Raw genomic sequence first — 27,574 nt, forward strand, 5'->3', positions numbered from 1 at the left:
CGGTCAGGCCGTCTCTAAAGTACACTGGCCATGGGCATTGCCTCTCCTTGGAACTTCCCACGTGTTTCTCTTTTTTATGGAACAGTGATTTTTCTAGAGGGGTTCTGGGCCACAAGGTTGTTGGGTCATTTTCTAGCCTTCTGTCGTGAAGAACGCTTTCCTGGGCGTTGGGGTGGTTTGTTGTTCCAGCTCCCTTTCTTGGCTTCTTTTGGGAGCTGGTGCAACAAGAGGAGCTCAGCCTCTGCCTTCTGGCTGAGATGTCACCCTTCAAACAGCAATGCCTGCCTGGAGATAATGATGGCATTTGCCAAAAGGGCTTCGTTTGGCACATGATATCTTGAAAGGACGTACACCGTCCTGTCAGCTATCAAAGGCTAGTTCAAATGACATAAAAATGAGAACTCTCCAATGGAGTCTTACAGTAGGTGGAGAGTCCGAAAGAAACTCCTTCAGTCATTTCACTGAGAGTCATTGATTGGGGACACCAAGAATATAGGAAGGAATGCAGAAAGAAAAGTTGAAATTGTGTTCAGGATCGGGGGGGAGGGATGAACAGGGCGTGCTTGCCTTGAATCCAGGCTTTGTTGGGGGGTGGGGCATAAAGATCAAACGGGTCTGAAACCACAAAGTGGTGATGGTAACACAGTATCACCAGAGTCACACAACAGTGTTCCCAAATTGCAACAATGATGAAAAAGTTTACTAATCCCAACTTAACCAACAAAAATACACGAAACCATACAAAAAGTAAAACATCACCAGTAAGGTGGAAACAAACCAAATGCAAAGCAGTTCAGGGGAAAGGAACTCCATGTCCCCTGGGGGCAGACCGAGTTGACGGCGTCCACGGTGAGCCGACAGGGATGGAGGCGGCAGAGCCGACCGCTCCCCTGGACGTGGTGTTTCCGGCAAGGGCTCTGGGTCTCTGTCCAGAGCGGGGGCTCGTTCTTCCTGCAGGGGCGGGTGAGTCATCGTCGGCGTCTGGGTGTTGCGCGGGAGCCAGGGCAGGCTCTCCCTGCCGAGGCGGTGACTCCTCCTCTGCCTCGGGTTCTCCTGCCAAAGCCCGAGCAGGTACAGGTGCACGTGGAGGTGGAGGTTCTGGCTGAGGGGGTGGGACATCAGTGCCTGGGGCTGGGGGTCCTGCAGGCACGGAGATCCGATCTGCCCGGTGTGCTGGCCAGAACCCAGCTGGCCTGGTGTCTCTGCGAGGGCAAGTCTCGGTTCTCCATCTGCCCTCGGTGGATCCCTGGGTCCTGCACCTGGAGCCACCACCTCTGTAGGGACAGGTCTGGGAAGTGGAGCCTGGTTCCAGTTGGAGGCCAGTGCTAGAGCTGGGGGAGAAGCAAAGTTTGCCCACAGGCCAGCCTTGGCATGTGCGTATCCCGGGACAGAAAGCTTCCAAGAGATTCCCAAAGAATACCCAGGGTCGGATGTCTTTTGGGACTGAAGTGTGCAAGATGGGGGTGGGGGTGTGAGGCCAGCGCTTGCTGTAGGCCCAGCAGCATCTTTCGGGGACTCGTCCCTGTGTAGCTCAGCACCCCCTCCCCACACACTCCCGTGCACCAGCCCCAGCGTCCTCACCTCTGTGCTCTGGCGTGCTGGGCTCCAGGTCCTCCTGCTGCCTCAGAGGCCGGGGTTCTCGGGACTCCGGGTCGGAGCCGGGTGTGCTGAGCTCCGTGGCAGCCTCAGACTGGGCCGCCGGGTGTATCCTGGGCGGTGTCTCGGCAGCAGGCCTTCCCCGCCTCCGCTTCGCCCCCGGTGGGGCTGATGCCTCCGTGGGCACGCTCACCTGGAGCCTGCACTGGGCCTCAGGGGCGGGGGGGTGGTGCTCCGACCCCTCCCTCCGGGAGCTGGATGTGGTGTCGCCGTCCTCGGCCTCATCACGTGGGAAGCTCTGGAACGACAGTGACCGTCAGCCAGCCATGCTGGGAATTTTCCGAGCTGGGCCTGGCCAGTGGAGCCGCTGCTTCTGCCCACTCGAACTTCTCTTCCAAAAATGGGCAGAGACATGTGTCTGCTCAGATCCCCACCCGGGAGGAAAGAGACCCACCTGAGGGTGTGAGGTCACCCTTGGTGGCTGGCGCTGCCCGCACTCTCCCCATCCCACCCAGCCTGCTCTCCCCTGGGGTGTGGACACAATTTGTCCACAGGCTTGTGACCCCACATCCGCCTGGGCTTATTTTTGGAGACACACCCCGAGAAATCCGCATCCACACACACAGGCAAAGGCCCCTGTGCTTCCATGTGGCATTGGAGAGGTGGCCTGTCCCGGCCTGGGGCTCCCCTTGTTACCTTTCTGATTCTCCGGGCAAAGGGCCAGAAGCCTATCGGGGGTGCCCTGAGCCTGCGTTGACAGGGTTCCCACACACTCTGCCTGTGAGCTCTCCTGAGGCCCTGTCCTCTGGGCAGGGGCAAACAGCAGAACATCTTGGCAGCAAGTGATCTGGCTGGGGGCTCCTCTCCGCTCTGGAGGCCTGGATACCCGGGTTGCGGGTTCTGTTGGGTTCTGTTGCCGGCAGGTGACATCTTTTCCTGGGGTTCGTGCTGAGGTCCCTTCCCCAAAACTTCCCAAGGGAATCTCTGTGTTTCTGACTTCTCGATCACCCCCTTAGGCTATGTTCAGGCACAGTGACACCCACACAGCCCACCTCTCAGCCTTGGTGAAGCCTGGGTGCAGCCAGGGTTTGAGCTCGGAGGACCTCTCTGCTCTCAGACCAGACTCCTTCTTCTCATAAGTGGTGTGACCCTGGACAAGCATATGCCCCTCAGGGTTTCCCCAGTCTCTCCCCCTGCAGAGTGGGGGTAATTCTCCCATCTGCTTCCTAGGTCTGTCGGCCTACGAGCAGCTCCATGCCTTTCCACGTGGGGCCCATATCACATGGAGCTTGTGCGCTGAGACTTCAGAAAGAAAGATTCCATCCAGGGCTGACAAAGCACAGAATGGGGCAGAACGAGGCCTGGATGTGCTGTGGTACCCAGGGAAAGGCCCTCCCCCTCCACACGGTTCTGAGACCCGGAATCCAAGTTGGTGAACCGAAAGGAAGTCTCGAAGGTCTCCCTCTCTTATAGAAAAGAGTAGCAAATTTCCTGGTCCTCTGTTTGCATTGAGCGATTCTGTTCAAGTGTCCCAGCTCGGCTTCTGCGGGTGGCTGAGCTTCTAATGGCTCCCTGCGTTCTTGTCTTTTCCTCTCCAAACCTTCCGTCCTTTTCCCCCTTCTGGGGTGGATGGGCGCTGTCATTGCGTCTAACTTGGAGACACATGGATGAAAAGTCTGGACCATCGACTCCTTTACTCTCTTTGGTTCCGTGTCTCTCTCTGGCTGTGTCCCTCTCTTTCCTTTCTCAATTCAGTCTGTGTCTTCCTCTTTTTCTCTCGTGTGTGGATGGATGGATGCTAGGAATGCACATGTATATGATTAGATGAGGGTTATGTTTTAGGGATAGGTTAGAGGGAGAGAGAGGCTTTAGGTCGGAGTTGGTCATGGGGGAAGGGTCAAGGGTGGTGGTGGTGTTTCTTGGAATCTGAGTGCTGTGCATTCTTAGTCTCTTTCCCTATGAACCCTTCTCAGATACATCGCTTGCAAGGAGTCTCTCATGTTCCGTTTCCTATCTTTTGCATTTCTGAATGCTTAGCTTCTCTTTTGTGAAGAGGTTCCATTGGATGGAACCCATTGGTGTATTTCGTGTACCTCTTTCCCTTACTTGAAGAGACCCATTTCTACCTCCGCGCACCAAATGGCAAGGAGACTCTGATGTTAAGGTGCCTTTGACCTACGCTTCTTTCTAGCTATCTCATAACATCAGTCTTTATGTTCAGGCTTTTCCCCGATATTGAGGTGGTCTGAGATCAAAACCAGTAGCGTTCTTCAGTTGTAGCTGACTGGTTTTCCAATGGAAATGTATTGAAGACGCTTTCTTGTTCCCATTTGGATATTCTCCCCTTCTGTGTCAGAGATCAGTTGACCATGGATGCTGGGGTTTGTTTCTGGATTTTCAACTGTATTCCATCGATCTGGATCTGTGAGTGTTGTTGTATTTCGAATAGCATACTGTTCTGCTGCTGCTGCTGTTGCTGCTGCTAAATCGCTTCAGTCATGTCTGACTCTGAGCGACCCCATGGCCTGCAGCCTACCAGGATCCTCCATCCAGGGCATTTTCCAGGCAAGAGTATTGGAGTGGGTCTCCATTGCCTTCTCCGATACTCTCCTGAGGATCCTAGTTTGGTATTCTAATTTCCTTTCACACAACTTTGGATGTCCGTATCAGGGCTTTTTCTTCAGATTGTATTGACTCTTTAGGCTCTTTTCTGTTTCCGTACACCTTTTGCAGTTCTTTGTTCGGTGCGAAAATGCATTGGCATTTTAGGAGGAATAGCATCGAAGCTGTGGATTGCCTTGTGGGGCTGTGACATCATTTTCCCAATAGGAATTCTTTCAAGCCATGAGCACAGCTTCTCTTTCCAGTGATTTGTGTGGGCTTGATCTTCTTTCTTCCGTCTCTTGCCTTTTTGTGAGAACAGGTCCTTCCTTCCCTTTTGGGTTAGATGGACTCGTGGGTATCACTTCGGTGAATGGCATTGTCCCTGCGGGTGTTAATTTCCTTCTCATTGGAAAACTTTGCTGTGAGCATTAGCAATGCAACTGATTTCTCTTCCCCTTCCTCCCTGTGCATCTCTCAGAGCCACCTGGAAACAGAGGCCTCATCCAGTGTCACACAAGACTGAGGGAGTGCAGCTAAAGTGTTGTTTCTTCAGGCCCTCAGTGCTGGACATCATCCAGGATACTCTGTGTGTGTCTTCCTCGGACTGGTGTCCCTTCAGACCTTTCCCTAGTTTTCACAGGCTTGTTGTGTTGGTGTTTTTTGTCTGTTTGGAGACAAATCCTTGATAAGCTTTGTGTTTCCACTTATTTGTCTCGCGATGTATGACCTGTCTTTGGCTTTTGTAATAAGATCTTTCCCACAGTAGATATCTTTGATTTTGCAAAGTCCACTGTATTCTCTTCGTTGTTTTTTTTTTTTTTTTTTTTGGACTGCCTTTAATTTTTGTGTGTGAAGACTCAGAGGACGTGTCCAATTTCTGCTCATTGTTCTTCTAGATTTGTGACAAGTTTTCATGGAAAGTTTGTCTAGGGATAACTGGAAGTGAACTCAGTGTAATGTGTCAAGTCTCCATCTCCATTCATGTCATCCCCTCCACTTTCCATTCCCTGTTCCTGAGTGGTTTTGGAGACCTTGTGGGAAGTTTGGTTGCATCTGAGTTTGAATTTCCACCTTGGTTAGATTCACACTGTTCTGCCCTCAGGGACACTGGAAAGGGGGAGTGAGGAGTAGCCTGCACTTCCAGCAGTGACCACACGGTGGGGCGAGTGCTGCTCTCCCCTCTGGGAGCCCCAGGCCACAGGCATCCCAGTGAGGAGCCAGCTCTGTGCTCAGCTGAAAGGAGTTAGTCTCTCAGGAGCCTCTGAGCCCTTGCCTTTGGGTCACCCAGGGTGCGAGTTTACAGTGACAGGAACTATTGCACTGCAAGTGAAATGAGAACCCATATGACATCCGCCACTGCTCCTAAAGAGATGCACCTGAGGCCCCTTGAAGGTCCTGCACAGAGAGCTCTTTAGTGGGCATGCCAGAGACTCTCTTCCATCGTGCGCTACCCAGGGCAGGCTCTCACCAGTCCAGACACGGACCACGGTGATAACCGGCCCTGCTGTCTCCAAAGGGTTTTCTTTGGTGTGTATCCTTATCTGAGCAGTCAGGCTATGTGCACTGCCTCTCCTTGCAACTTCTAGGCCAGGGCTTCTAGGCTAGAACTCTCAGGTCTAACTTGTAGGACTAGGCTACACTGGCCAAGTGCATTGCCTGTCCTTGCAACTTCACAGCTTTCTTCTCTTCTTTACTGCACATTGATTTTCAAGAGTGTGTTTGGGCCACAAGGTTGTTGGGTCTTTCTCTAGCCTTGTCTCATGAAGTTGAGACAACCTCATTGTTTCTGGTGTTGGTATGCTCTCTTGTGCCCATTTTCTTTCCTGGCTTCTTTTTGTGACTTTGTTTGTGCCTGAGGAAGAGCTCAGCATTTCTCTTCTGGCTGAGACATCACACAATAGTAATGCCTACCTGGAGATTATTTGCCAAAAGGGCCTCGTTTTGCTGATGACATCTTGAAATCACCTGCACTGCCGTTTCTGATACACAAAGGCTGCCCTAAAGGAAATAAAAAAAACAAGAAGTCCCAAGTCTTGTCTTAAAATATGTGGGTTGTCTAATGAAACCACATTTTCTATGATTTCATTGATAGGCATTAACTGGAGACATCCAGAATATGGGAAGACACTGAGATATGAGCGAATTAAAGGTTGTCAGGGGCAAGGGAGGAACAGAGAGTGCTTGAAGTGAATACAGGATTTGCAGGGGGTGAGCGAGGGTTGGTTGTGGAGAATGAAAGAGTCCCAAACTAGAAAGTGGGTTGGTTGTAGAGAATTGTGAAGGTCCTTAATGTTCCAGAAATGTACCATCTAACATCAATTTTATTGATTAAAAATTTAAGGGAAAAATACACAAATCTCTGAGAAACAAAATATAAATCAAGAAAATAAAATACAGAAAAACTGAATGAAAAGAAGCTCAGGGGAAGTGAATTCAACCTCCACTGGGTAGAAAGCTAGTTGATGGCATCCACGGGGGGCAGAGAGGGATGGAGGATGCAAAGCCAAAACCTCCCCTGGACATGGTGTTTCCAGAAATGGAAATTTGGAAAGGGCTCTGGGTCTCTGTCCAGAGCAGGGGCCCATTCTCCTTGCAGAGGTGGGTCCGTCATCGTGGGAATCTGGGTCTTGGGCAGAAGCCAGGGAAGGCTCTCCCTTCAGAGGTGTTCTCTTATCCCCTGACTCAGGTTCTCCTGCCAAAATCCGAGGAGGGGCAGGCATAACCGAACATGTAGATGGAGGTGGAGGTTCTCCCCCGGGGATTGGAGCATTGGTGCCTGGGCCTGGGGGTCCTGCTTGTACAGAGTTCTGATCTTCCCAGTGTGCTGGCCAATACCCAGTTGGTGTCTATGGGAAGGCATGTCTCAGGTCTCAATCTCCCCTCAGTGGATCCCTGAGTCCTGGACATGTAGCAACCACCTCTGTAGGGACAGGTCTGGGAAGTGGAGCCTGGTTGAACCTGGGGGCTGGTGCTGGATCTGTGAGAGAAGGAAAGTTTACCCACAGGCCTGCCTTTGCCCTTTGCCTCTCTGGAGACAATTCTACCCTGAGCTTTTGAGACAATTCTCACTTTAGGAAGTCACAATAGGATGTCGTCCTGACTGCAGTCCACCAAGCGGATGGTCTGAGGCCAGCCTTTTCTCCAGGCCCAGCACCAGCTTTGGGGGACTCCTCCTGTGTAGCTCAGGACTCCTTCCCCACACACACACATGCACCAGCACCTCCTCACCTCTGTGCTCACCGTGCTGGGCTCCTGGTCCTCCTGCTGCCTCAGAGGCAGAGGTTCTCAGTGCTCTGGGTTGGAACCGGGTGTGCTGAGCTCCATGGCAGCCTGAGACTGGGCCGCCGGCTGTGTCTTGGGTGGTGAGTGGGAAGCAGGCCTTCCCCGCTTCCTCTTCATTCCCATTTGGGCTGAACCCTCTGTGGGCTTGCTCACTTGGAGGCTGCACTGGGCCTCAAGGGCGGGGGGTGGTGCTCCAACCCCCTTCTCGGGGAGGTGGATGGGGTGTCCCCCTCATCGGCCATATCCAGTGGGAAGCTCTGCAATGACAGTGACCATCAGCCAGCCCTGCTTGGAGTTTTCTGAGCTGGGCCTGGTCAGTATGGCTGTTGCTTCTGCCTACTCAAACATTTGCTCCCAGAACGAACAGAGACGTGTGTCTGCTCAGATGCCTACCCGGGAGAATGGAAACCCACCTGAGGGTGTGAGGTCAGCCTGGGCGGCTGGTGTTGCCTGCACTGTCCTCATCCCGCCCAGCCTGCTCTCCCCTGGGATGTGGACACAACCAGCCCACAGGCTTCTGACCCCACATCCGCCTCGGCTTGCTTGAGGCAGACACACCCCAAGAAACCCCCATCCACACACACAGGGAAAGGACACACTGTTTCCAGGTGGGATGGGAGAGGTGTCCTGCCCCAGTCTGGGGCTCCCCGTCTTACCTTTCTGTTCCTTTGGGCAAAGGGCCAGAGGCCTCTCGGGGGAGCCAGCATTGACCGCGTTCACACATACCCTGCCTGTGAGCTCTCCTGAGGCCCCAGCCTCTGGGCAGGGGCAAACAGCAGAACATCTTGGCAGTAAGTGATCTGGCTGGGGGCTCCTCTCCACTCTGGAGGCCTGAATACCCGGGTTCCGGGTTTTGTTGGGTTCTGTGCCGGGAAGTGACATCATTTCCTGGGGTTCATTGCCGAGGTCCCTTACACAAAGCTCCCCAAGGGAACCTCTGTTCAACCACTCCTTTGGCCAGGTGCAGGCACAGGAACACCCACACAGCCCACCCCACAACCTTAGGGAGGCCTGGGTGTAGACATTGCCTGAGCTCTGAGGACACAGCTGCTTTCAGACCAGGCTCCTTCTCATTAAGTCACGTGGCCCTGGACAAGCCATGTACCCCTCAGGGTTTCCCCAGTCTCTCAATCTGCAGAGTGGAAGTCATTCTCCCATCTACTGCCTAGGTCTCTTGGCCTATGAACAGCTCCAGTGCCTGTTCAGCCCGTGGACTGATATCACGTGGAGCTCATGCCCTGAGACTTCACAGAGGAAGGATTCAATACAGGGCTGCCATAGCACAGAATGGGGCAGAAACAGACCTGGATTGGGCTCTGGGACCTAGGAAAAGGCACTCCCCTTCCTGCCTATTTCGAGACCCTCCACTGGGAAGATCGACAGTAAGATTCAGACATTACCCTCTCTCGTACCTTCCTCATCCTCCTGTTCCATTGAGATTCTGCTTCAAGTGTCCCTTCTCTGCCTCTAGTTGATGGGGAAGCTGCCACTAAAATGGCTGCCAACTCTAAGGCGTGTGCAGAAAAAAGAAAGAGCAAGCAAGGCAGTCAGGCAAGAAACAAAACAAAACAAAAAAAAGAAATTTATTAGAGGGAAAAGAGAGGTTGACCAGCTCTTAAGGAGAACCAGCGTTCTCCCTTTCTGACGGATCTCTGAAGGGATGGTCATGTAGCCAGAGGTCTGGAATCTGGTGGTCTCACAGCTTTGAGAAGACAGGCGCCAGTGAGATAACAGGATGCTATTTGGGCAATTTGATCATGCTCACAGATCACTGTGATTTATTCTTTGTCTGTGAGGTCGACATAACGATCCATCTTATCAATGAGCCCCCATGTGGGCCCTATCATTCCAGCCGTTTGATTTAGGATAAGGGCTGAAGGTCAGTCTTCTGTAACTGCTTCCTGTGGGACAGGGGTGTCATGGGGGTAAGATAAGAAAAGGCTGCAATGCAGGTCATGGGGATTTGCGTGGAGTGGAAGTTCTTGATAACCTGAGTAGTTAGAAGTAACTCATGGATAGTTCAATTGGTGAAGGCTTAAAAGTGGTCCTGAAGAAATTTTGAAAAAAGATGCATTCAGCAAAAACAAGACTGGGAGCTGACTGGCTCAGATCATGAATTCCTTATTGCCAAATTCAGACTTAAATTGAAGAAAGTGGGGGAAACCACTAGACCATTCAGGTATGACCTAAGTCAAATCCCTTATGATTATACAGTGGAAGTGAGAAATATATTTAAGGGACTAGATCTGATAGACATAGTGCCTAATGAACTAAGGATAGAAGTTTGTGACATTGTACAGGAGACAGGGATCAAGATCATCCCGAAGAAAAAGAAATGCAAAAAAGCAAAATGGCTGTCCGAGGAGGCCTTACCAATAGCTATGAAAAGAAGAGAAGTGAAAAGCAAAGGAAAAAAGGAAAGATATACCCATTTGAATACAGAGTTCCAAAGAATAGCAAGGAGAGATAAGAAATCCTTCCTCAGAGATCAATGCAAAGAAATGGAGGAAAACAACAGAATGGGAAAGACTAGAGTTCGCTTCAAGAAAATTAGAGATACCAAGGGAATATTTCATGCAAAGATGGGCTCAATAAAGGACAGAAATGGTATGGACCTAACAGAAACAGAAGATATTAAGACGAGGTGGCAAGAGTGCACAGAAGAACTGTACAAAAAAGATCTTCATGACCCAGATAATCACGATGGTGTGATCAGTCACCTAGAGCCAGATATCCTGGAATGTGAAGTCAAGTGGGCCTTAGAGAGCATCACTATGAACAAAGCTAGTGGAGGTGATGGGATTCCAGTTGAGCTATTTCAAATCTAAAAGATGATGCTGTGAAAGTGCTGCACTCAATATGCCAGCAAATCTGGAAAACTCAGCAGTGGCCACAGGACTGGAAAAGGTCAGTTTTCATTCCAATCCCAAAGAAAGGCAATGCCAAAGAATGCTCAAACTACCACACAATTGCACTCATCTCACACGCTAGTAAAGTAATGCTCAAAATTCTCCAAGCCAGTCTTCAGCAATATGTGAACCGTGAACTTCCAGATGTTTCAGCTGGTTTTAGAAAAGGCAGAGGAAACAGTGAGCAAATTGCCTACATTCCTGGATCATCGAAAAAGCGAGAGTTCCAGAAAAATATCTATTTCTGCTTTATTGACTATGCCAAAGCCTTTGACTGTGTGGATCACAATAAACTGTGGCAAATTCTTGAAGAGATGGGAATACCAGACCACCTGACCTGCCCCTTGAGAAACCTGTATGCAGGCCAGGAAGCAACAGTTAGAACATGGAACAACAGACTGGTTCCAAATAGGAAAAGGAGTATGCAAATGCTGTATATTGTCACCCTGCTTATTTAACTTATATGCAGAATACATCATAAGAAATGCCAGGCTGGATGAAGCACAAGCTGGAATCAAGATTGCCAGGAGAAATATCAACAACCTCAGATATGCAATTGACACCACCCTTATAGCAGAAAGTGAAGAAGAACTAAAGAGCTTCTTGATGAAAGTGAAAGAGGAGAGTGAAGAAGTTGGCTTAAAGCTCAACATTCAGAAAACTAAGATCATGGCATCCGGTCCCATCACTTCATGGCAAACAGATGGGGAAACAGTGGAAACAGTAGCTGATTTTATTTTGGGGGGCTCCAAAATCACTGCAGATGGTGACTGTAGCTATGAAACTAAAAGACACTTACTCCTTGGACGGAAAGTTATGACCAAACTAGACAGCATATTAAAAAGCAGAGACATTACTTTGTGAACAAAGGTACATCTCGTCAAGGCTATGGTTTTTCCAGTAGTCGCACATGGATGTGAGAGTTGGACTATAAAGAAAGCTGAGCACTGAAGAATTGATGCTTTTGAACTGTGGTGTTGGAGAAGACTCTTGAGAGTCCCTTGGACTGCAAGGAGAATCAACCCATCCATCCTAAAGGAAATCGGTCCTGGGTGTTATTTAGCAGGACTGTTCCTGAAGCTGAAACTCCAATACTTTGGCCACCTGATGCAAAGAGCTCATTTGGAAAGATGAGTCATTTCCTTGATGTTGGAAAAGATTGAAGTCAGGAGAGGAAGGGGACGGCAGAGGATGAGATGTTTGGGTGGCATCACCGACTCAATGGACATGAGTTTGGGTAATCTCTGGGAGTTGGTGATGGGCAGGGAGGCCTGGCGTGCTGTGGTTCATGGGGTCACAAGGAGTCGAACACGACCCAGTGACTGAACTGAACTTAGAATAATGGTAAGTAGAAGGAGAGAGCCTAGAAAAGGTGTCCAATTCCAATTACTTTACCAGTTTTCCCATGAATTACTGGTGTTTTGGCATCCCCTATTTCTTGCTGCTTCCTTTACACTGCCTGATTTATTGGCATACAATCAGCAGGCTTCCTCCAAAAATAGGCATAGCCCTCCTTTGTCTGCTATGAGGAAGTCTAATCCTCTTTTGTTTTGGAGGACCATGGTTATCAGGGAATCTAGCTGGTTTCGGACAGTGATAAGGCTGTTAGCTGTTTCTTCTAGGCTGTCACTGAGGTTTTTAGAAAGGCTTTGATAGTAATTTAAAGAGGTTGTGAGTCCAGCAGTCCCTGTCCCAATCCCAGTGGCTATTCCTAAACTGATTAATAGAGGAATGAATTGAATTGCCCATCTAGGTCAGTTATGAGTTAGTGGGATAAGAAGGGTTTGAGTGTTAGGAGCAATAGACATATCTGGGGCCAGATATACCAGGGTGCATGTTCCTGTCCAGTTAGTAGGAAGACATAAATAAGTAGTGGTTCCACAAAAGAAAAATATTCCAGGAGTAAGAAGACAACAGCTGAAATCAATAGCAAATAGGAGCAGATTACCTGCCCCCTCCTAGGAGGAAAATACTAAGAGGGGCCCCTGGTGAAACATCCAGGGCATACCCACTCATGGTCTAGACACTGAGTGGGGCTCGGTTGAAAGATACAGAGGAATTCCCACCCAGTCAAAAGATGCTGGGTGAGGGGGATGGCTGAAATATGCCAGGAGAATTGCCCATGCAATGGATAGGTACTGGGTAGGGGGGCTTGACTGGGAAAAAAATCAATGAATACCCGGGGCTCGGCTGAAAGATGCCGAGGTAGCTCCTTTGTAGGGGACTGAATGGTCTTGGCTGAGTGGTCAAGTAAGAGGCTGATCTGACACTTTTCCTCAATGTGACTGCCATTATAGAATATGACAGGATAAAAGTGAGAAAAATATATGAGAGCTTTGCTCTGAAGAAAAGGGACAAGACTCCTCCCGGCCAGTTTCGGTTTTGTCCGGTGACTGAGAAATTTACGGGAGTGGTGGAGGCCTAGTCCTCACACTGTTCAATGGTCCCATAGGCAACCCACTCATTAATTAAAATACCGGCTCGTCTGGGGGTCACACATGAGGACTGGCCATTCAGCCGACTGAGCAGCCATGGTGTTCCTAGATTGCCGGAGGCAGAATCCAAGACATGTAAGATGAGGTGAAATGACTCTGGGGTGACTCCTGGAGGAGTTAAGCTCACAAGCAGCACATGGGCCCACTACATAAGTTCACTAGTGATTTTTATTCCTGAAAAAATCAGATTAAAATGGGAAATAGAATCTCTCAAAAACAGAAACAAACAGGTGTCAGAATGTCAGCCTCTGACTAACACTCTAGCTAGCTTCATGTACAATCCATATGGAGCTCATACTTGCAAGTACCTAGTTAATTGGAGAAATTATACTAAAAGCGTTCTCAACCTAAAATGTCCAAATTGGAGCTCTTTTGATATTCTAAAATTGATATTTTTTGGCGCACAGTTAAAAAACGCCGGCTGTGCTTTGACTGGTATCTAGAAGCTTGTAAAACAGAAACTGGTAGAGTCACTTCTTTGCAGAAAATCAACAAGAAATTGCTTGAAACTATCAGAACTAAAAAGGCTGCTAGCACTGACTTTGCCAGTTCACAGGTATAGTGAAACTGGGAAGTCACGTTTGGCATTTATGCCATTTGGTTTTTGCTTTTGGGGGCACTCTTGCCACTTAGCTTTTGATTTCTGGCCATCTCTTTGCTTTTTGTTTCATTTGGAGTGTGACTCCTGGCTGGCGAAGTTCTGGTTCAGTCCGGTTTGTTGGTTTGGTTTGAGTGCACAGATATCTGGTACAAACTGTTGAAGCTAATATGTGAATTGCTCACTCTAAGGTTCTACACCCCACCTGGGAACCACTTGGGGAAAGTTTTTCAATGACTGGTCAATCTATAGCTATGATCTGATTCCAAGAAAAATGGTCTAAAAATATTAGATCTTTATTGGCATAGGATAGGAAAATGGACTGAAGTTCCCTTACTTCCAGGACTTCCTCCTGTAATCAACAGCCAGGGGCTGATCAAACTGAGACCCCTACTTCCCCAGAGGGACAATCCCTGCTGGAACCAATCTGCCCTTGTTATCAGGGCCAAGTTGGGCACTATCTGGTCTAAATTTCAGCTATAAAGCTATGGTAACAAAAAATACAATTTTTGACAATGTGGTCACAATATTTAGACTCTAGAGGAAGCTTGAAGAAAAAATTATCTCTTTAAGAGCTCTTGCCCTGAGGAAATAACTCCTCTTATACATCTAGACCATATCGAATTCCTGAAACCAAAAGGAACATAAAGGGGGGAAAAGCCTTTTAAAATCTTACTCCAACCATTTTTTTTATTCATAACTAAGTTTCGAAAACAAAGCTATAGGATCTCTTGTATCTATTTGGATGTATGTATGTCTCAGTGCGCGTCTTTGCTTTTTTTGATAATATTGGTGATTGCTGAGATCAGTTTGTAAATGAGCTCTAATTCAATTGACCCTAAAAAAAAAAGAAGTAAATGCTTACAAATCAATAATTCTAAATACAAGACATATTAACCTAAATCAATTTCAGGTTCATGTGAAATGAGAAACATTCAATGTTAAATACCTGATATTAATGTTTATTTGTTGATCTAAATAATGTAAACATGCCTAAGAGTACTTAATATTAAGCAGAATATTTCCATTGTACCTAGGTTTAATATAAGTTAAATATTACTTTATCTGTTACAAGTATGTCAGCAAGGAAAAGACCTCGAGTGAAAAGGCTTCTAAACAATGTAGATGAGATATGAGACACTATTAAAAATAATTATGCTCTTTAGGAAAATGTGTCTAAAATAGTCTCTCCAGATTGGGGTAACTTGAACTTCTAAGGGCTGTGCTAAACTAAGTGTTGGAAGTCTATTGAATAGCTAAGTTATTTCCAAATAAAATAAGATTTTGAAACATTTACTACTAAACACTAATTACCTCTTACCGAGAAACTAAAGAGATTTGAGATTAACATAAACATAAATGATGTTTGGTGACATTCTAAAATGTTCTCTAAGAAAACAAAGGTTTTAGAAATTATCACTGGTATTTATTTATCTATAAAATGCTAATATAAAAGTCAGTTCTTGGTTGCTTAAGGGAAGTAGGAAGTGTGTTTTCAGTAAGGAAGGTATGAGGAATAGAATTGCATTTTGTGAAGGGAAAAGGAAGTAAGTCTGACTTACAGGTGACTTTTTAGGATAGAAGAACACAGTAATGGGTACAGAAAGTGATAAGGTTTGTGAAAAGTGAATCATGAGGAAAGAGTTATATATATATGGTTAAGACTAAGTTTAAAATAAAGTTAACTAAGTTTACCTTTTAAGTAAAGTAAACTGGTGCAAACACTTGAATTTATCTTTTTCTCTCTGTTAAGAGGACACATTTTCTTCAGATAAAGAACTGCTTTTGACAATAGATTTAAGTTTCTATATCTCTTAAATGATCCGTTCTGAAATTCTTTATTGTGACTTTGGCTAGCTGAACAGTACTGTTTCTCAATGACCTGTAGTCCTATCTGACTGAGTTGTTCTAAACCTTTTTGCTATTTGTTGACAAAGCTTCTTAAATCATTCTAATGAAGGAGATTTATAGCCTAACTTTGGGATGCTTCAGAGGGCTCCTGAAATATCCCAAAGAGAGATATTACACTAATTAGGTTCGTTTTGTATACAGAATTACATGGGAAGCATTGCTAAGTGAGTAATAAGTCTCAGGTTATATTGTATGGTAATATGTTACTAATATAGATATCCTAGAATCTGTATGGAGTTCCTAAAATTTTGATATGTTTGGGTAAAATGTTATCAGGCATAATTTTGTTACTATCTCAAAATATTGTCATAGCACTAACCAAATTTCGCAAAAATGCTTCCTCTTCAAGATTTATGAAAACGACTTTTAGATAAATACCAGTTTCTGAACTGAGGAAAGATTCTAATGAAAAATCTGCTGACTTCACAAAGGTTAACAAAAGGACTGAATGAACTGGTGAATATGCTTATCACTTTTATGGTTCCTAGTTTTCCAGGCTTAAGAAAAACCTTCCCCTCAAACTAATTATGATGGTAATTTGGTCAAATTATATTTTATAAACAAATTGAAACATTTACCTTTTCTCTCTATCTGAACCCTCCAGAGATTGGAAACTCTTAGTTTCCAGTAATTTTATCAGATAAGTTAGGAAGATGATTTCACTAACAGATACAGAAATCTGAAGGAACTTGAAGGAATCTGAGACCTTGAGAGAGGAGGAATTCACGTAGAATCTGTTAGGCAAAATCTGTGATAAACGTTTGGCATGACTTTCCTAGCCCTGAAAGGTTTTATTTTAAAAGTTCAGTCTGAGACTTTTATAGTCTCAGCAAAGCAAAAAAGTCTATGTTCAATTATGGTTATCCAAATCATCAGGCAAAGTTCATTGCGACCAGACCTACATTACAAACAAGTCTTAATTTGGCTATATTTGGTAAAAATGATGGTGATTTTAGGGAGAAAAAGATGTTTCAAGGAACGTTAAATCCCAGTTTGTTAATGGAGGTCTGTATCTACTAAGACTCATTTCCTGGATAGTTCTTTGTTGTTAGGGTATATTAATGTAAAATTTAATTGCAATATTAAAGGACACTCTAGGGTTGTTTCTGAAGCTTATTTTAGTACTCTGTCTTTGGATGAAGATCAGATGCCTCAGGCATGACCTGCAATCAAGACTGAAAGAAGACATAATTTAAGGAACTTTCCAACCTGGATGGATGGACCTTTCTATCAGATACTCTTAACTAGCTCATGCCCAGTGAAATTGAAGGAAAATTGACTCTTGGGTTAGCTCCCACTTCCAAAGGCCCCTAAGCTGGGCTGGTCTATAGAGAGGCCTGCTGACCTCAAACGCACCTTAAAACAATGCTCAAACAGAGGAAACTGCACTACACTAGGACGAGAAGAGGAGGACATCAGAAGTAGACAGCGTGCCCAAGATGCTGATCTGAGTTTTATGATCATTTATCATGTTTTCTTGATTCCTTGGACCTATGACTACCAATCAAATCTTTTCTATCATGGACACGATTCTATGCTAGTTTAAAACTCAATCCAATTGTCTGATTGTGGCCAATTACCTATGTCTAATACTTCTGGGTTTCCTTGGTGGATTTCTGTTCTCTAGGGATACCCACTAGGAAATTTATTTTAGGTGAGTGTTCAGTCTTGGCCTATCTTCATGATATTACAGATGGGATTCCCTCCCCTGGCCAATTAATAATACCTGCTCTGGGGAAGCTGGCCATATATTTAAGTTTTACCTTAGGGTCATTTTAACTCAATCAGAGTGATGAGCTAAGTCTCAGTTAAAAAAAATTAACCTCTCATCTGTGAAAAGGACAATTCCCACAATTGTGGGGTGGATCTATATGGTTAACACCAGGCTATGGCCATTTAAATTTAAAAGCTCCTCTATGTTGGGAAGGGTCAAATCATACTAAAAATCATCAACTTGGTGATTATGAGACAAGGCTGGGTGCTTTATGATCTATGTCTCTTATTACCCTTAGAGAGACTGATTGGTATGGGACTCGGTGGATTTGTGGCACTAATTTATGGCCTTCACATCTACAGAGTTGGATACGAAGGTGTGGCCTGGGATTCCCATGAATTTTAGGTCATGCATGTTAACGAATTAGAGAGAACCCTAACCAATCTACCATTGGTATGATCCCAATGGGTCAAAGATCTGTATTCTATTGGTATGACAATTTAGCAGCTTGTGTGTGTGTGTGTGTGTGTGTGTGTGTGTGTGTGTGTGCGCGCCTTCAGTGAGGCTGGAGGATGTAATTGGCCATATATAAGCCTTAACATCTTTCATAAGCTTTAAGAGAGAGTAACCGAGCTATTAGCCTATTGAATTCTGAGATCTCTATGATGAGAGAGGCAGTGCTAAACAACTTCAAGGCCCTTGACACCTTAAAACATCTCAGGGAGATATCTGTGCTATAATGCAAACTGAATGCTATATTTTCATACCTGGTAAATCCTTTAATGTAACACATTTGAACCATATGAAAAATCAGATTTCTGCTTTAAGTGACCCATTCCCTAATCTTGACGATCTTTTAAGAAAACTGGTGTGGGAGGTTCATGGCTAAAATATTTACTTTTAATTCCACTAGTGTTATTAACTATACCATTTGTATTTTGCTTGTTTCACAAGATTATTTTTTCTTCTATTACCAAGTGTATGAACCTCCAACGAAAATGATGACTAGACTTGAAGCAGTTGATCAAATGTATAGCTCGATATATGACCAATGATTGTAATAGTGTAACTCTAGGTTTGAACAGATGCAATGAGAGGGAATACTTTCCTGGACCATAACTAGAAGACAGGTGTCCAAAGATCTTTGACTATTAAGACCTAGTCCTGTAATAGCACATTGAGTGTCTTATCAACCAAAACCTTCAGAAGTGGGAACGAGCCTTCCCAGCAACGTGGAACAAAATGGTCATGAAATGACCCCCAAAGTATGATCGGATTTATGACCACATGGGGGCCATGTCAACTACAAATTGGCATGTACCCAGAGCATTGTCAACGACTGAACAATGAAAGTGTCTACAGAGACTGAACCCCACGCTGCTATAGCTGTTGACATTCAACAACCCCTGATGGAGTTCAGGGTGGAGTGAGGCACTCTGTGCTCCAGGGAATCTGGTGGGACAGGTCTTTAGATAATTGGATGTTTTTAGGAACAGATTTTATGATCTCAATCCTTGCCTCTCCTCGTATCTAGAGAAACACTAAATCCCTTCATGGTGATATGAGATCCTCATGATTAACAAAAAGCCTTTATAAAATGAGTACTTCATGGTATTGAACTCCCACTTTGGTAAAGAATCTGCCTGCAGTGCAGGAGACCTGGGTTCAATTCCTGGGTCGGGAAGATCCCCTGGAGAAGGAAATGGCAATCCACTCCAGTATTCTTTCCTGGAGAATCCCATGGACAGAGGAGCCGGTGGGCTACAGTCCATGGGGTCGCAAGAGTTGTACATGACTTACCGACTAAATGACTACTACTACTACTACTTCCCCCAAACCTTATATATTGTCTTTCCCCCACTGCTGCTTGAGAGCAGTCTCTCAGAGCTATCTGAGATGTTGCCTTCTGGGCTGCAGTCCTCATTTTGCCCCAAATAAAACTTAACTCACAACTCTCAAGTTGTAAATCTTTTTTAGTCTACACCTGCCACTGTAAAATTACCCTAGGCTCCACAGAGGTGATGAGAGTTGGGGCCTGGGGCCCTGGGCACCTCCAGTATTTCAGTGCTGAGCCTGAGGTGTCTGGGCAGAGCTGGGTCAGAGAACTCCTGCTCAGGACCAGGAGGGGATGTCTGGTTCGCTAGAGGGGCCCAATGTCCTTTTTTGCCACAGCTGGGACATGGACCTGGAGGGGGCCTTGGCTTTAGGCATGAGTGAACCCAGTGGCCTTCTTTGCCGCATTTGAAGCAGGGCCCAGGTGGCTTCCTTTCTTTGTTGGTTGATGGAGGCTTGGAGCCATGTAGAGCAGTGGCTAAAAGGTGGCATTTGGCCTGATCTTGTTGGCCCTTCTCTAGATTTGCCTGTCCTTCCTGGTTATAGAAAATCTTAAAGGCTAAATTTAAAAGGTCTCATTGAGGGGTTTGAGGACCTTCTGCCTTTTATAGTTTCTTTCAGATATCTGGGGACGACTGGCAGATAAAATGGTTATTGAGGACAATGGTGCCCTCTGCTGAAGTGGGGTCTAATGTTGTGTATTTTTGTAACGCTTCTGTTAACCTGGCTAGAAATTGTGCTGGGTTTTCATCTAGCCCTTGAGTTATTTCCGAGAGCTTATCAAAGTTCACAGCTTTATGCCTTGCCATTGCCCATATGGGCTTAATGTCGTCTGTCCTGTGTATCTCATCAGTATGTGCCTGAGACCCTTGCCATACTCGTTCCTTCTCTTCTGGGAGAAGAGTGGAGGAAAGGATGATATAAATATCATGCCAGGTTCAGTTGTAAGACTGGGTAAGATGCTTGAATTCTTTTAGATAATTATCAAGCTCTGAGGAGAAGGAGTCAAAACGCTTTTCAATCTGAGATAGATCAGAGAGGAAGAATGGGGCATGAACCCGAACAATGTCTTCTGTCCCAGCTACTTCCCCTAAAGGGAGGAGTGGAGCAGAGAAAGGAGCTGACTCCTGTGGTGAAGTTTCCTGTTTTAAAGGTGTTCAGGACAGGGTACTAGGGAGGGGATCTAAGGAGGTGGGGTAAAGCCTTGGGACCCTCTGTGTAGAGGGTGGGGCTGAGGTCTCAGAGCTTATCTCAGGCACAGGCTGGGGAGGGGGATTGGGAGCTGCAGCCTGAGAAGGAGGGAGGGAGTAGGGGGCGTAAGGTGGAGATGGTGAAACTGGATCTGGAGCTGCTGCAAGGGGATCAGGAGCTATAGAGGGTGGGCTGTGGTCAGAAGGGTTGAAGGAAGAAGAAGAAAAGTCTGAACAGGGATCAAGAGACATTGTGTTTGGAGCACCAGAATGGATTCACAGAGAGAGGGGTGAGAGTGAAAAGCAAAGAAAGCCTGAACATAAGAGATTTCTAACCACTTGCCATTGTGGTGGCAGAAGTTATCGAGGTCCAGTATAGTATCATAATCAAGAGTTCCATTTTCTTGCCATTGGGACATGTTATCAAGTCTGTATTGCAGCCAGACAGTGTTAGAATGGTAAATAAGTCTTTTTGGTCTTATCTCCCCTTGGAAGCCCAAGGCTGTTAGGTTATGGAGAAGGCATCCTAAAGGAGTAGGTTTTGAGGGCTGGGGTTGAGATTTTCCCATTGCCACTGAATAGGGAGGTTAGACAAGGGCGAGAGAAAGAGAGGAGAAAGTTCCGAGAGAAAAGGCTTCCCTGTTCTCTGGACTTTCTCAGAGAGTAGTAACAGTCTGCTTTGAAATGGGCGTCCCCTATTTCAAAGTCAGATGGGATGCAAGGGCCATGGAAATCCTCCCGCCCAGTGAGAGAGAGAGGATCCGAGAGAATGGGATTTCACTCACCTTTGTAACCTATGGATGAAAAGTGGGCCGGTGTGTGGATGTCAGTCCAGCAAGGCAAGTGGAGAGTCCCGGACGGAGATCTTCTCAGTTTCTCGGCAAGGTCCAAGGGAGGAGACCACCGGACGTGGGCTCGTAAGAGGAGCCCACCCAGTTGCCATGATTCTTTCTTCCAGGGTTTTGGCACCAAAATGTAAGGCGAGTGCAGAGAAAAAGAGAGCGAGCCAGGCAGTCAGACAAGAAAAGGAAATTTATCAGAGGGGAAAAAAGAGGGTGAGTGGCTCTTAAGGAAAACCAGGCTTCTCCCTTTCTTATGGAGTCCTTCTTATACCCCACCAGTGGAAAATTCTCTGAAGGGATTATCACGTAGCCAGAGGTCTGGAATCTTGTGGTCTCACAGCTTTGAGAAGATAGGCACCAGTGAGATTACAGGGTGCCATTTGGGCAATTTGGTCAGTTTCACAAATCACTGTGATTTATTCTTTGTGAGATCATCATAACGAGCCATCTTATCAATGAGATCCCATGTGGGCCCTAGCACGTAATATGCTTGTGCCAAAGTACTCATGCTGAAAATCAGCTCACAGGCAGCAGCTTGAAAAGTACATGGGTAATATGGGAAAAAGAATCATGGACTGATTTTAGGACAAGTGCCAAAGGGGCAAGGATTTGTTGGAACTTTCTCTAGAGATGAAAAATCACTGACTTTTAAAAAAATCCTCCCTGTACACAGCTGGCCCAGTGCTAGCAGGAGATATTTCTGACATTCCCCACTTACCTTGCTGGCACTGCTTGCCCTGCCAGTCTCTCTTTTCCCGGTGAAACACACATATCCAACCCAGCCATGCCCACAATGCTCCTCCAAAATGGCTTCCCCCTGAGGGCTTGGATTCCCCCACAATAGACTCCATCCCTACCACAAACAGTGGGTGGACTCAGCCATGATTTGCATCCCCTCAAGGTGGTTCCCACTCCAGGTCAGCTCCAGCCAGAAACACATCTGCAACTGTTGAGGTGGGGCTCAAGGTCAGCTGCATTGGTGGTCAACCAGACCCAAAAGCATGCCCACAGAAACGATGGTACATCCAACAGTACACCGCATTCAGCCTACACAGGAGACACACTGTATTTCCTGTCTCTGGTGACCTGGGACAAGTGTTCTTCTGAGCCACAAAGGGGACACTGTACATAAGTCCACTAATTCATCAGAGTGACATACTTCATCTAACTAATATTAATGTATTAGAAAGAGAAAGATAGGCAAACTAAGGAGACAAAAAAAAAAATCCCAGAGAATACAGTGGACTTTGTAAAATCAAAGATATCTACTCTGGTAAAGACCTTATTACAAGAGCAAAAGACAGGTCATACACCTTGAGAAAAATAATTGCAAACACATAGCTTACCAAGGATTTGTCTCCAAACAGACAAAGAACACTAACAAAACAAGCCTGTTAAAATTAGGGAAAGGTCTGAAGAGACACCAGACCAAAGAAGACACACAGAGAGTATTCCGGATGATGTCCAGCACTGAGGGCCTGAAGAAACAACAGTCTAGTTGCACTCCCTCAGGCCTGTGTGACTCTGGATGAGACCTGTGTTTCCCGGTGGCTCTGGGAGATGGACAGGGAGGAAAGGGAAGAGAAATCATTTGCATTTCTAATACTCACAGCAAAGTCTTCCAATGAGAAGGGAATTATCACCCCCACTGACAATGCCTTTCAGTGAAGTGAAATACCCACGAGTCCATCTAATCCAGAAGGGAAGGAAGGTTCTGTTCTAGAAAACTGCGAGAGATGGAAGAAAGAAGATGAAATCCACACAAACCAGTGGAAAGATAGGTTGTGCTCATGGATTGAAAGAATTCCTATTGATAAAATGAAGTCACACCCCCACAGGTAATCCATAGGTTCGATGCTATGCCTCCCAAAATACCAATGGATTGTCGCAGTGAACAAAGAACTCCTAAAGGTGTATGGAAAGAGAAAAGAGCCTAAATATTCAATACAATCCGATGAAAAAGCCCCAAGATGGCCATACAAGGTTGTGTGAAAGGAAATTAGACTACAAAAGTAGGATCCTGAGGACACTATTGGAGAAGGCAATGGCAACCCACTCCAATATTCTTGCCTGGGAAATACCCTTGACGGAGGAATCTGGTAGGCTGCAGGCCATGGGGTAGCAAAGAGTCAGACACGACTGAAGCGACTTAGCAGCAGCAGCACGACAGTAGCCTACTGGTAATATACAACAACACACACAGATCCAGATCAATGTGATAAAGTTGAGAGTCCAGAAATATACCCCAGCATCCATGGTCAACTCATCTCTGACACAGAAGGGGAGAATATCCAAATGGGAACAAGAAAGCCTCTTCAATAAATGTCCATGGGAAAACCAGACAGCTACATCTGAAGAATTCCATTGGTTTTTATCTCAGACCACTTCAATATCGGTGAAAAACGTCAACATAAAGACTGATGTTATGAGATAGCTACAAATAAGCGTAGGTCTAAGGCTCCTTAACATCAGAGTCACCTTCACATTTGGTGGGTGGAAGCAGAAATAGCTCTCTTCAAGTAAAGGAAACAGGAAAAAGAAGTACACCAATGGGTTTCCAACCAATTGAACATATTCGAAACAGAAAAGCTAAGCATTCACAAATCCAAAAGATAGTAAACTGAACATGAGAGACTTCTTACAAGTGGTGTATCTGAGAATGGGTTCATATGTAATGAGACTAAGAACACACAGCACTCAGTCTCCAAGAAACACCACAACCACCCTTGACATTTTCACCAATACCAACTCCAAACTAAAGCCTTTATCTCACACTAACCTATCCCTAAAAAATCACCCTAATTTAATAATATACATGTGCATTCATAGGCATCCATCCATCCACACACGAGAGAGAAAGAGGAAGACATAGACTGAATTTAGAAAGGAAAAAGACACATCCAGAGAGAGACACGGAAGAAAAGGGAGGAAAGGAGTAGATTGTCCAGACTTTTCATCAATCTGTCTCGAAGGTAGAAGCAATGACAGTGCGCATCCACCCCAGAAGGGGGAAAATGACCCAAGGCTATGAGAGTAAAAGACAAGAACGCAGGGATCCATTAACAGCTCAGCCAACCACAGAAGCCGAGCTGGGACACTTGAACAGAATCTCAATGGAAACAGGACCAGAAAGTTGGCTACTCTTTTCTATAAGAGAGGGAGATATTCGAGTCTTCTATTCGGTCCTCCAACTTGGATGCGCGGTCTCAAAACAGGAGGGGGAGTGGCTTTTCATGGGTACCACAGCCCATCCAGGCCTCGTTCTGCCCCATTCTGTGCTATGTAAGCCCTGGATGGAATCTTTCTTTCTGAAGTCTCAGCACAGAAGCTCCATGGGATATCGGCCCCAGGTGGAAAGGCATGGAGATAATCCTAGGGCAAAAGACCTAAGAGGCAGATGGGAGAATGACCCCCACTCTGCAGAGGGAGAGACTGGGGAAACCCTGAGGGGCATATGCTTGTCCTGGGCAACATCACTTATAAGAAGGAGGAGCCTGGACTGAAAGCAGCGGGGTCCTCCGAGCTCAGGCCCTGGCTGCACCCAGGCCTCCCCAAGGTTGTGGCATGGGCTGTGTGGGTGTCACTGTGCCTGCACATGGCCTAAGGGGGTGGTTGACCAGTCAGAAACACAGAGACTCTCTTAGGGAGCTTTGTGTAAGGGACCTCAACACAAAACCCAGGAAATGATGTCACTTCCCAGCAACAGAACCAAACAGAACCCGGAACGCGGGTTATCCAGGCTTTCAGAGTGGAGAGGAGCCCCCAGCCAGATCGCTGGCTGCAAAGATGTTCTGTTTACCCCTGCCCAGAGGCCGGGGCCTCAGGAGAGCTCACAGGCAGAGTGTGTAGGAGCCCTGTCGATGCTGGCTCAGGGCCCCCCTGACAGGCCTCTGGCCCTTTGCCCGAAAGAGGAGAAAGGTCACACAGGGAGCCCCAGGCCGGGCCAGGCCACCTTTCCCATGCCAGCCGGAAACACTGGGTCCTTTGCCTGTGTGTGGATGCGGGTTTCTCGGGGTGTGTCTCCCTCAAGTAAGCCCAGGTGAATGTGGGGTCAGAAGCCTGTGGACAAGTTGTGTCCACACCCCAGGGGAGAGCAGGCTGGGCGGGATGGGGACAGTGCAGGCAGCGCCAGCCGCCCAGGCTGACCTCACGCCCTCAGGTGGGTCTCCTTCCTCCCAGGTGGGAATCTCAGCAGACACACGTCTCTGACCCTTCTGGAAAGAGAACTTCGAACGGGCAGAAGCAGCAGCTCTACTGGCTAGGCCCAGCTCGCAAAACTCCAAGCAGGGCTAGTTGACGGTCACGGTCGTTGTAGAGCTTCCCACATCATTAGGCCAATGACAGTACACCCCATCCACTTCCCCGAGGGAGGGGTCAGAGCAACACCTCCCTGCCCGTGAGGCCCAGTGCAGGCTGCAGGTGAGCATGCCCACAGAGGGTTCAGCCGAAATGAGGATGAAGAGGAAGCAGGGAAGGCCTGCTGCCCAGACACTAGCCGGGATACACCCAGTGGCCAATTCTCAGCCTGCCACGGGCCTCAGCACACCTGGCTCCGACCCAGAGCCCCGAGAACCCCAGCCTCTGAGGCAGCAGGAGGACCTGGAGCCCAACTCGGCAGAGCACAGAGGTGAGGACGCGGGGGCTGGTGCATGGGAGTGTGTGGCGAGGGGTGCTGAGCTACACAGCGACGAGTCCCCAAAAGTTGGTGCTGGGCCTGGAGCAAAGTCTAGCCTCACAGCACCCATCTCGCACACTTCAGTCAGAAAAGACATCCTACCCTGGGTATTCTTTGGGAACCTCTTGGAATATTTCTGTCCCTGGATATGCACATGACAAATCTGGCCTGTGGGGAAAATTTTCTTCTCTCCCAGCTCTAGCACTGGCCTCCAACTGGAACCAGGCTCCACTTCCCAGACCTGTCCCTACAGAGGTGGTGGCTCCAGGTGCAGGACCCAGGGATCCACCGAGGGCAGATGGAGAACCGAGACTTGCCCTCGCAGAGACACCAGGCCAGCTGGGTACTGGCCAGCACACCGGGCAGATCGGATCTCCGTGCCTGCAGTACCCCCAGCCCAGGCACTGATGTCCCACCCCCTCAGCGAGAACCTGCACCTCCATGTGCACCTGCACCTGCTCGGGCTTTGGCAGGAGAACCCGAGGCAGAGGAGGAGTCACTGCCTCGGCAGGGAGAGCTGGCCCTGGCTCCTGGGCAACACCCAGAGACCCACGATGACTCCCCCACTGCTACAGGTAGAACGGGCCCCCACTCTGGACAGATACCCAGAGCCCTTGCCGGAAACACCATGTCCAGGGCAGTGGTCGGTTCTGCAGCTGTCATCCCTGTCTGGCACTGTCGATGCTATCAACTTGGTTCCACCCAGGGGAGATTGAGTTCCTTTCCCTGGAAATTCTTTGCATTTGGTTTGCTTCTAAGTTTTTTGTGATTTTTTTTTTATGGCTTCCTGTATTTTTTTTTTTTGGTTAAATTTGGATTAGTAAATTTTATCATAATTTTTGCACTATGGGGTCACTGTTGTGTAACTGTGGTGATGCTGTGTTACCATCACCACATTGTAGTTTCAGACCCTTTCAATCTTTATGCCCCACCTCCCAACACATCCTGTATTCACAGCAAGCACGCCCTCTTCATCCCTGCCCCCAATCCTGAACACACATGAATATTTCTTTCTTCGTTCTTCCCTATATTATGGGTGTCCTCAATCATGACTATCAGTGAGATGACTGAAGAATTTTTTATTCAGACTCTCCACATATTGTAATACTACATTTGAGAATTCTCATTTTTATGTCATTTCAACTAGCCTTTGATATCTGAAGGGATGGTGTACGTCCATTCAAGATATCATGTGCCAAATGAAGCCCTTTTGGCAAATGCCGTCATAATATCCAGGCAGGTATTGCTGTTTTAAGGGTTACATCTCAGCCAGAAGGCAGAGGCTGAGCTCATCTTGTTGCACCAGCTCCCAAAAGAAGCCAAGAAAGGGAGCTGGAACAACAAACCACCCCAACACCCAGTAAAGCATTCCTCATGAGAGAAGGCTAGAAAATGACCCAACACACTTGTGGCCCAGAAACCCTCTGAAAAATCAATGTTCCATAAAAAAGAGAACACATGGGAAGTTCCAAGTAGAGGCAATGCCCATGGCCAGTGTACTTTAGAGACGGCTTTACCACTGAGAGGAAGACATGCACCAATGGAAACCCTTTGGAAACAGCAGCGATAGTCCTCACAGTCGTAAGTGTTTCCTCTGGTGACAACCTGCGCTGGGCACCACATGAGGGAGCAGACCAGCTTCTCGTCCTCTGCCCCCACACCATTCACTCATGAAGGCAGCTCAGGTGTTCTCATGCCCTGCCTGCCTGCCTGGCTGATCCATGAGCTGTAACCACCGCCAGGGCAGGACTCCACTTTCTCCTCTCTGTGTATCGTGAATCTGCACACAGTGAGCTTTCAGCACCTCAGGAGACTTGAGCTGTTCCCACTGGAGCCAGAACCCTCCCCAGGAATCAAAACAGCTGTGGAGTCATTTTGGCCCAAGCACTGGTTCTGAAACTCTGGTGGCTCTTACAGTGTCTATG

General features: G+C 47.1%; 1 protein-coding gene and 3 long non-coding RNA genes across 4 annotated transcripts in view; 2 read left to right on the forward strand and 2 right to left on the reverse strand.

Annotated features, from left to right (window-relative positions):
• The window catches only part of LOC145530001 (uncharacterized), a 43,085-nt gene that overhangs the window by 9,134 nt on the left and 6,377 nt on the right, over positions 1-27,574 (forward strand). The gene's annotated exons all lie outside the window — the stretch shown is intronic.
• Positions 679-7,947, reverse strand: LOC145530091 (uncharacterized). Its single transcript, XM_081550903.1, has 4 exons — positions 7,933-7,947; positions 6,112-6,198; positions 1,582-1,894; positions 679-1,331 (listed from the first exon to the last, which is right to left on the reverse strand). Exons 1-4 carry the CDS (start codon positions 7,945-7,947, stop codon positions 703-705), a joined length of 1,044 nt encoding a protein of 347 aa, XP_081407029.1. The 3' UTR covers positions 679-702.
• LOC145530006 (uncharacterized) lies at positions 8,194-24,662 on the reverse strand. The gene is made up of 4 exons (XR_014071403.1): positions 21,693-24,662; positions 20,918-21,083; positions 8,895-8,989; positions 8,194-8,345 (listed from the first exon to the last, which is right to left on the reverse strand). It is a non-coding gene; the product is annotated as an uncharacterized LOC145530006 (long non-coding RNA).
• LOC145530013 (uncharacterized) lies at positions 24,739-26,493 on the forward strand. The gene is made up of 3 exons (XR_014071412.1): positions 24,739-25,013; positions 25,154-25,601; positions 25,846-26,493. It is a non-coding gene; the product is annotated as an uncharacterized LOC145530013 (long non-coding RNA).

Source organism: Giraffa tippelskirchi, chromosome 12 (assembly GCF_054371585.1).
Source record: "Giraffa tippelskirchi isolate mGirTip1 chromosome 12, T2T-mGirTip1v1.2.pri, whole genome shotgun sequence".
Taxonomy (NCBI): Eukaryota; Metazoa; Chordata; class Mammalia; order Artiodactyla; family Giraffidae; genus Giraffa; species Giraffa tippelskirchi.

What these genes read in the sequence shown, in the direction of transcription:
- LOC145530091 (XM_081550903.1), bottom strand. An exon ending in TTTTGGCAAATAATCTCCAG is followed by an intron (nt 1,895 to 6,111) that starts GTAGGCATTACT and finishes CTGTCGTTCCAG; the next exon opens with AGCTTCCCACGTGATGAGGC. An exon ending in CAGCACGCCAGAGCACAGAG is followed by an intron (nt 1,332 to 1,581) that starts GTGAGGACGCTG and finishes CTTCTCCCCCAG; the next exon opens with CTCTAGCACTGGCCTCCAAC.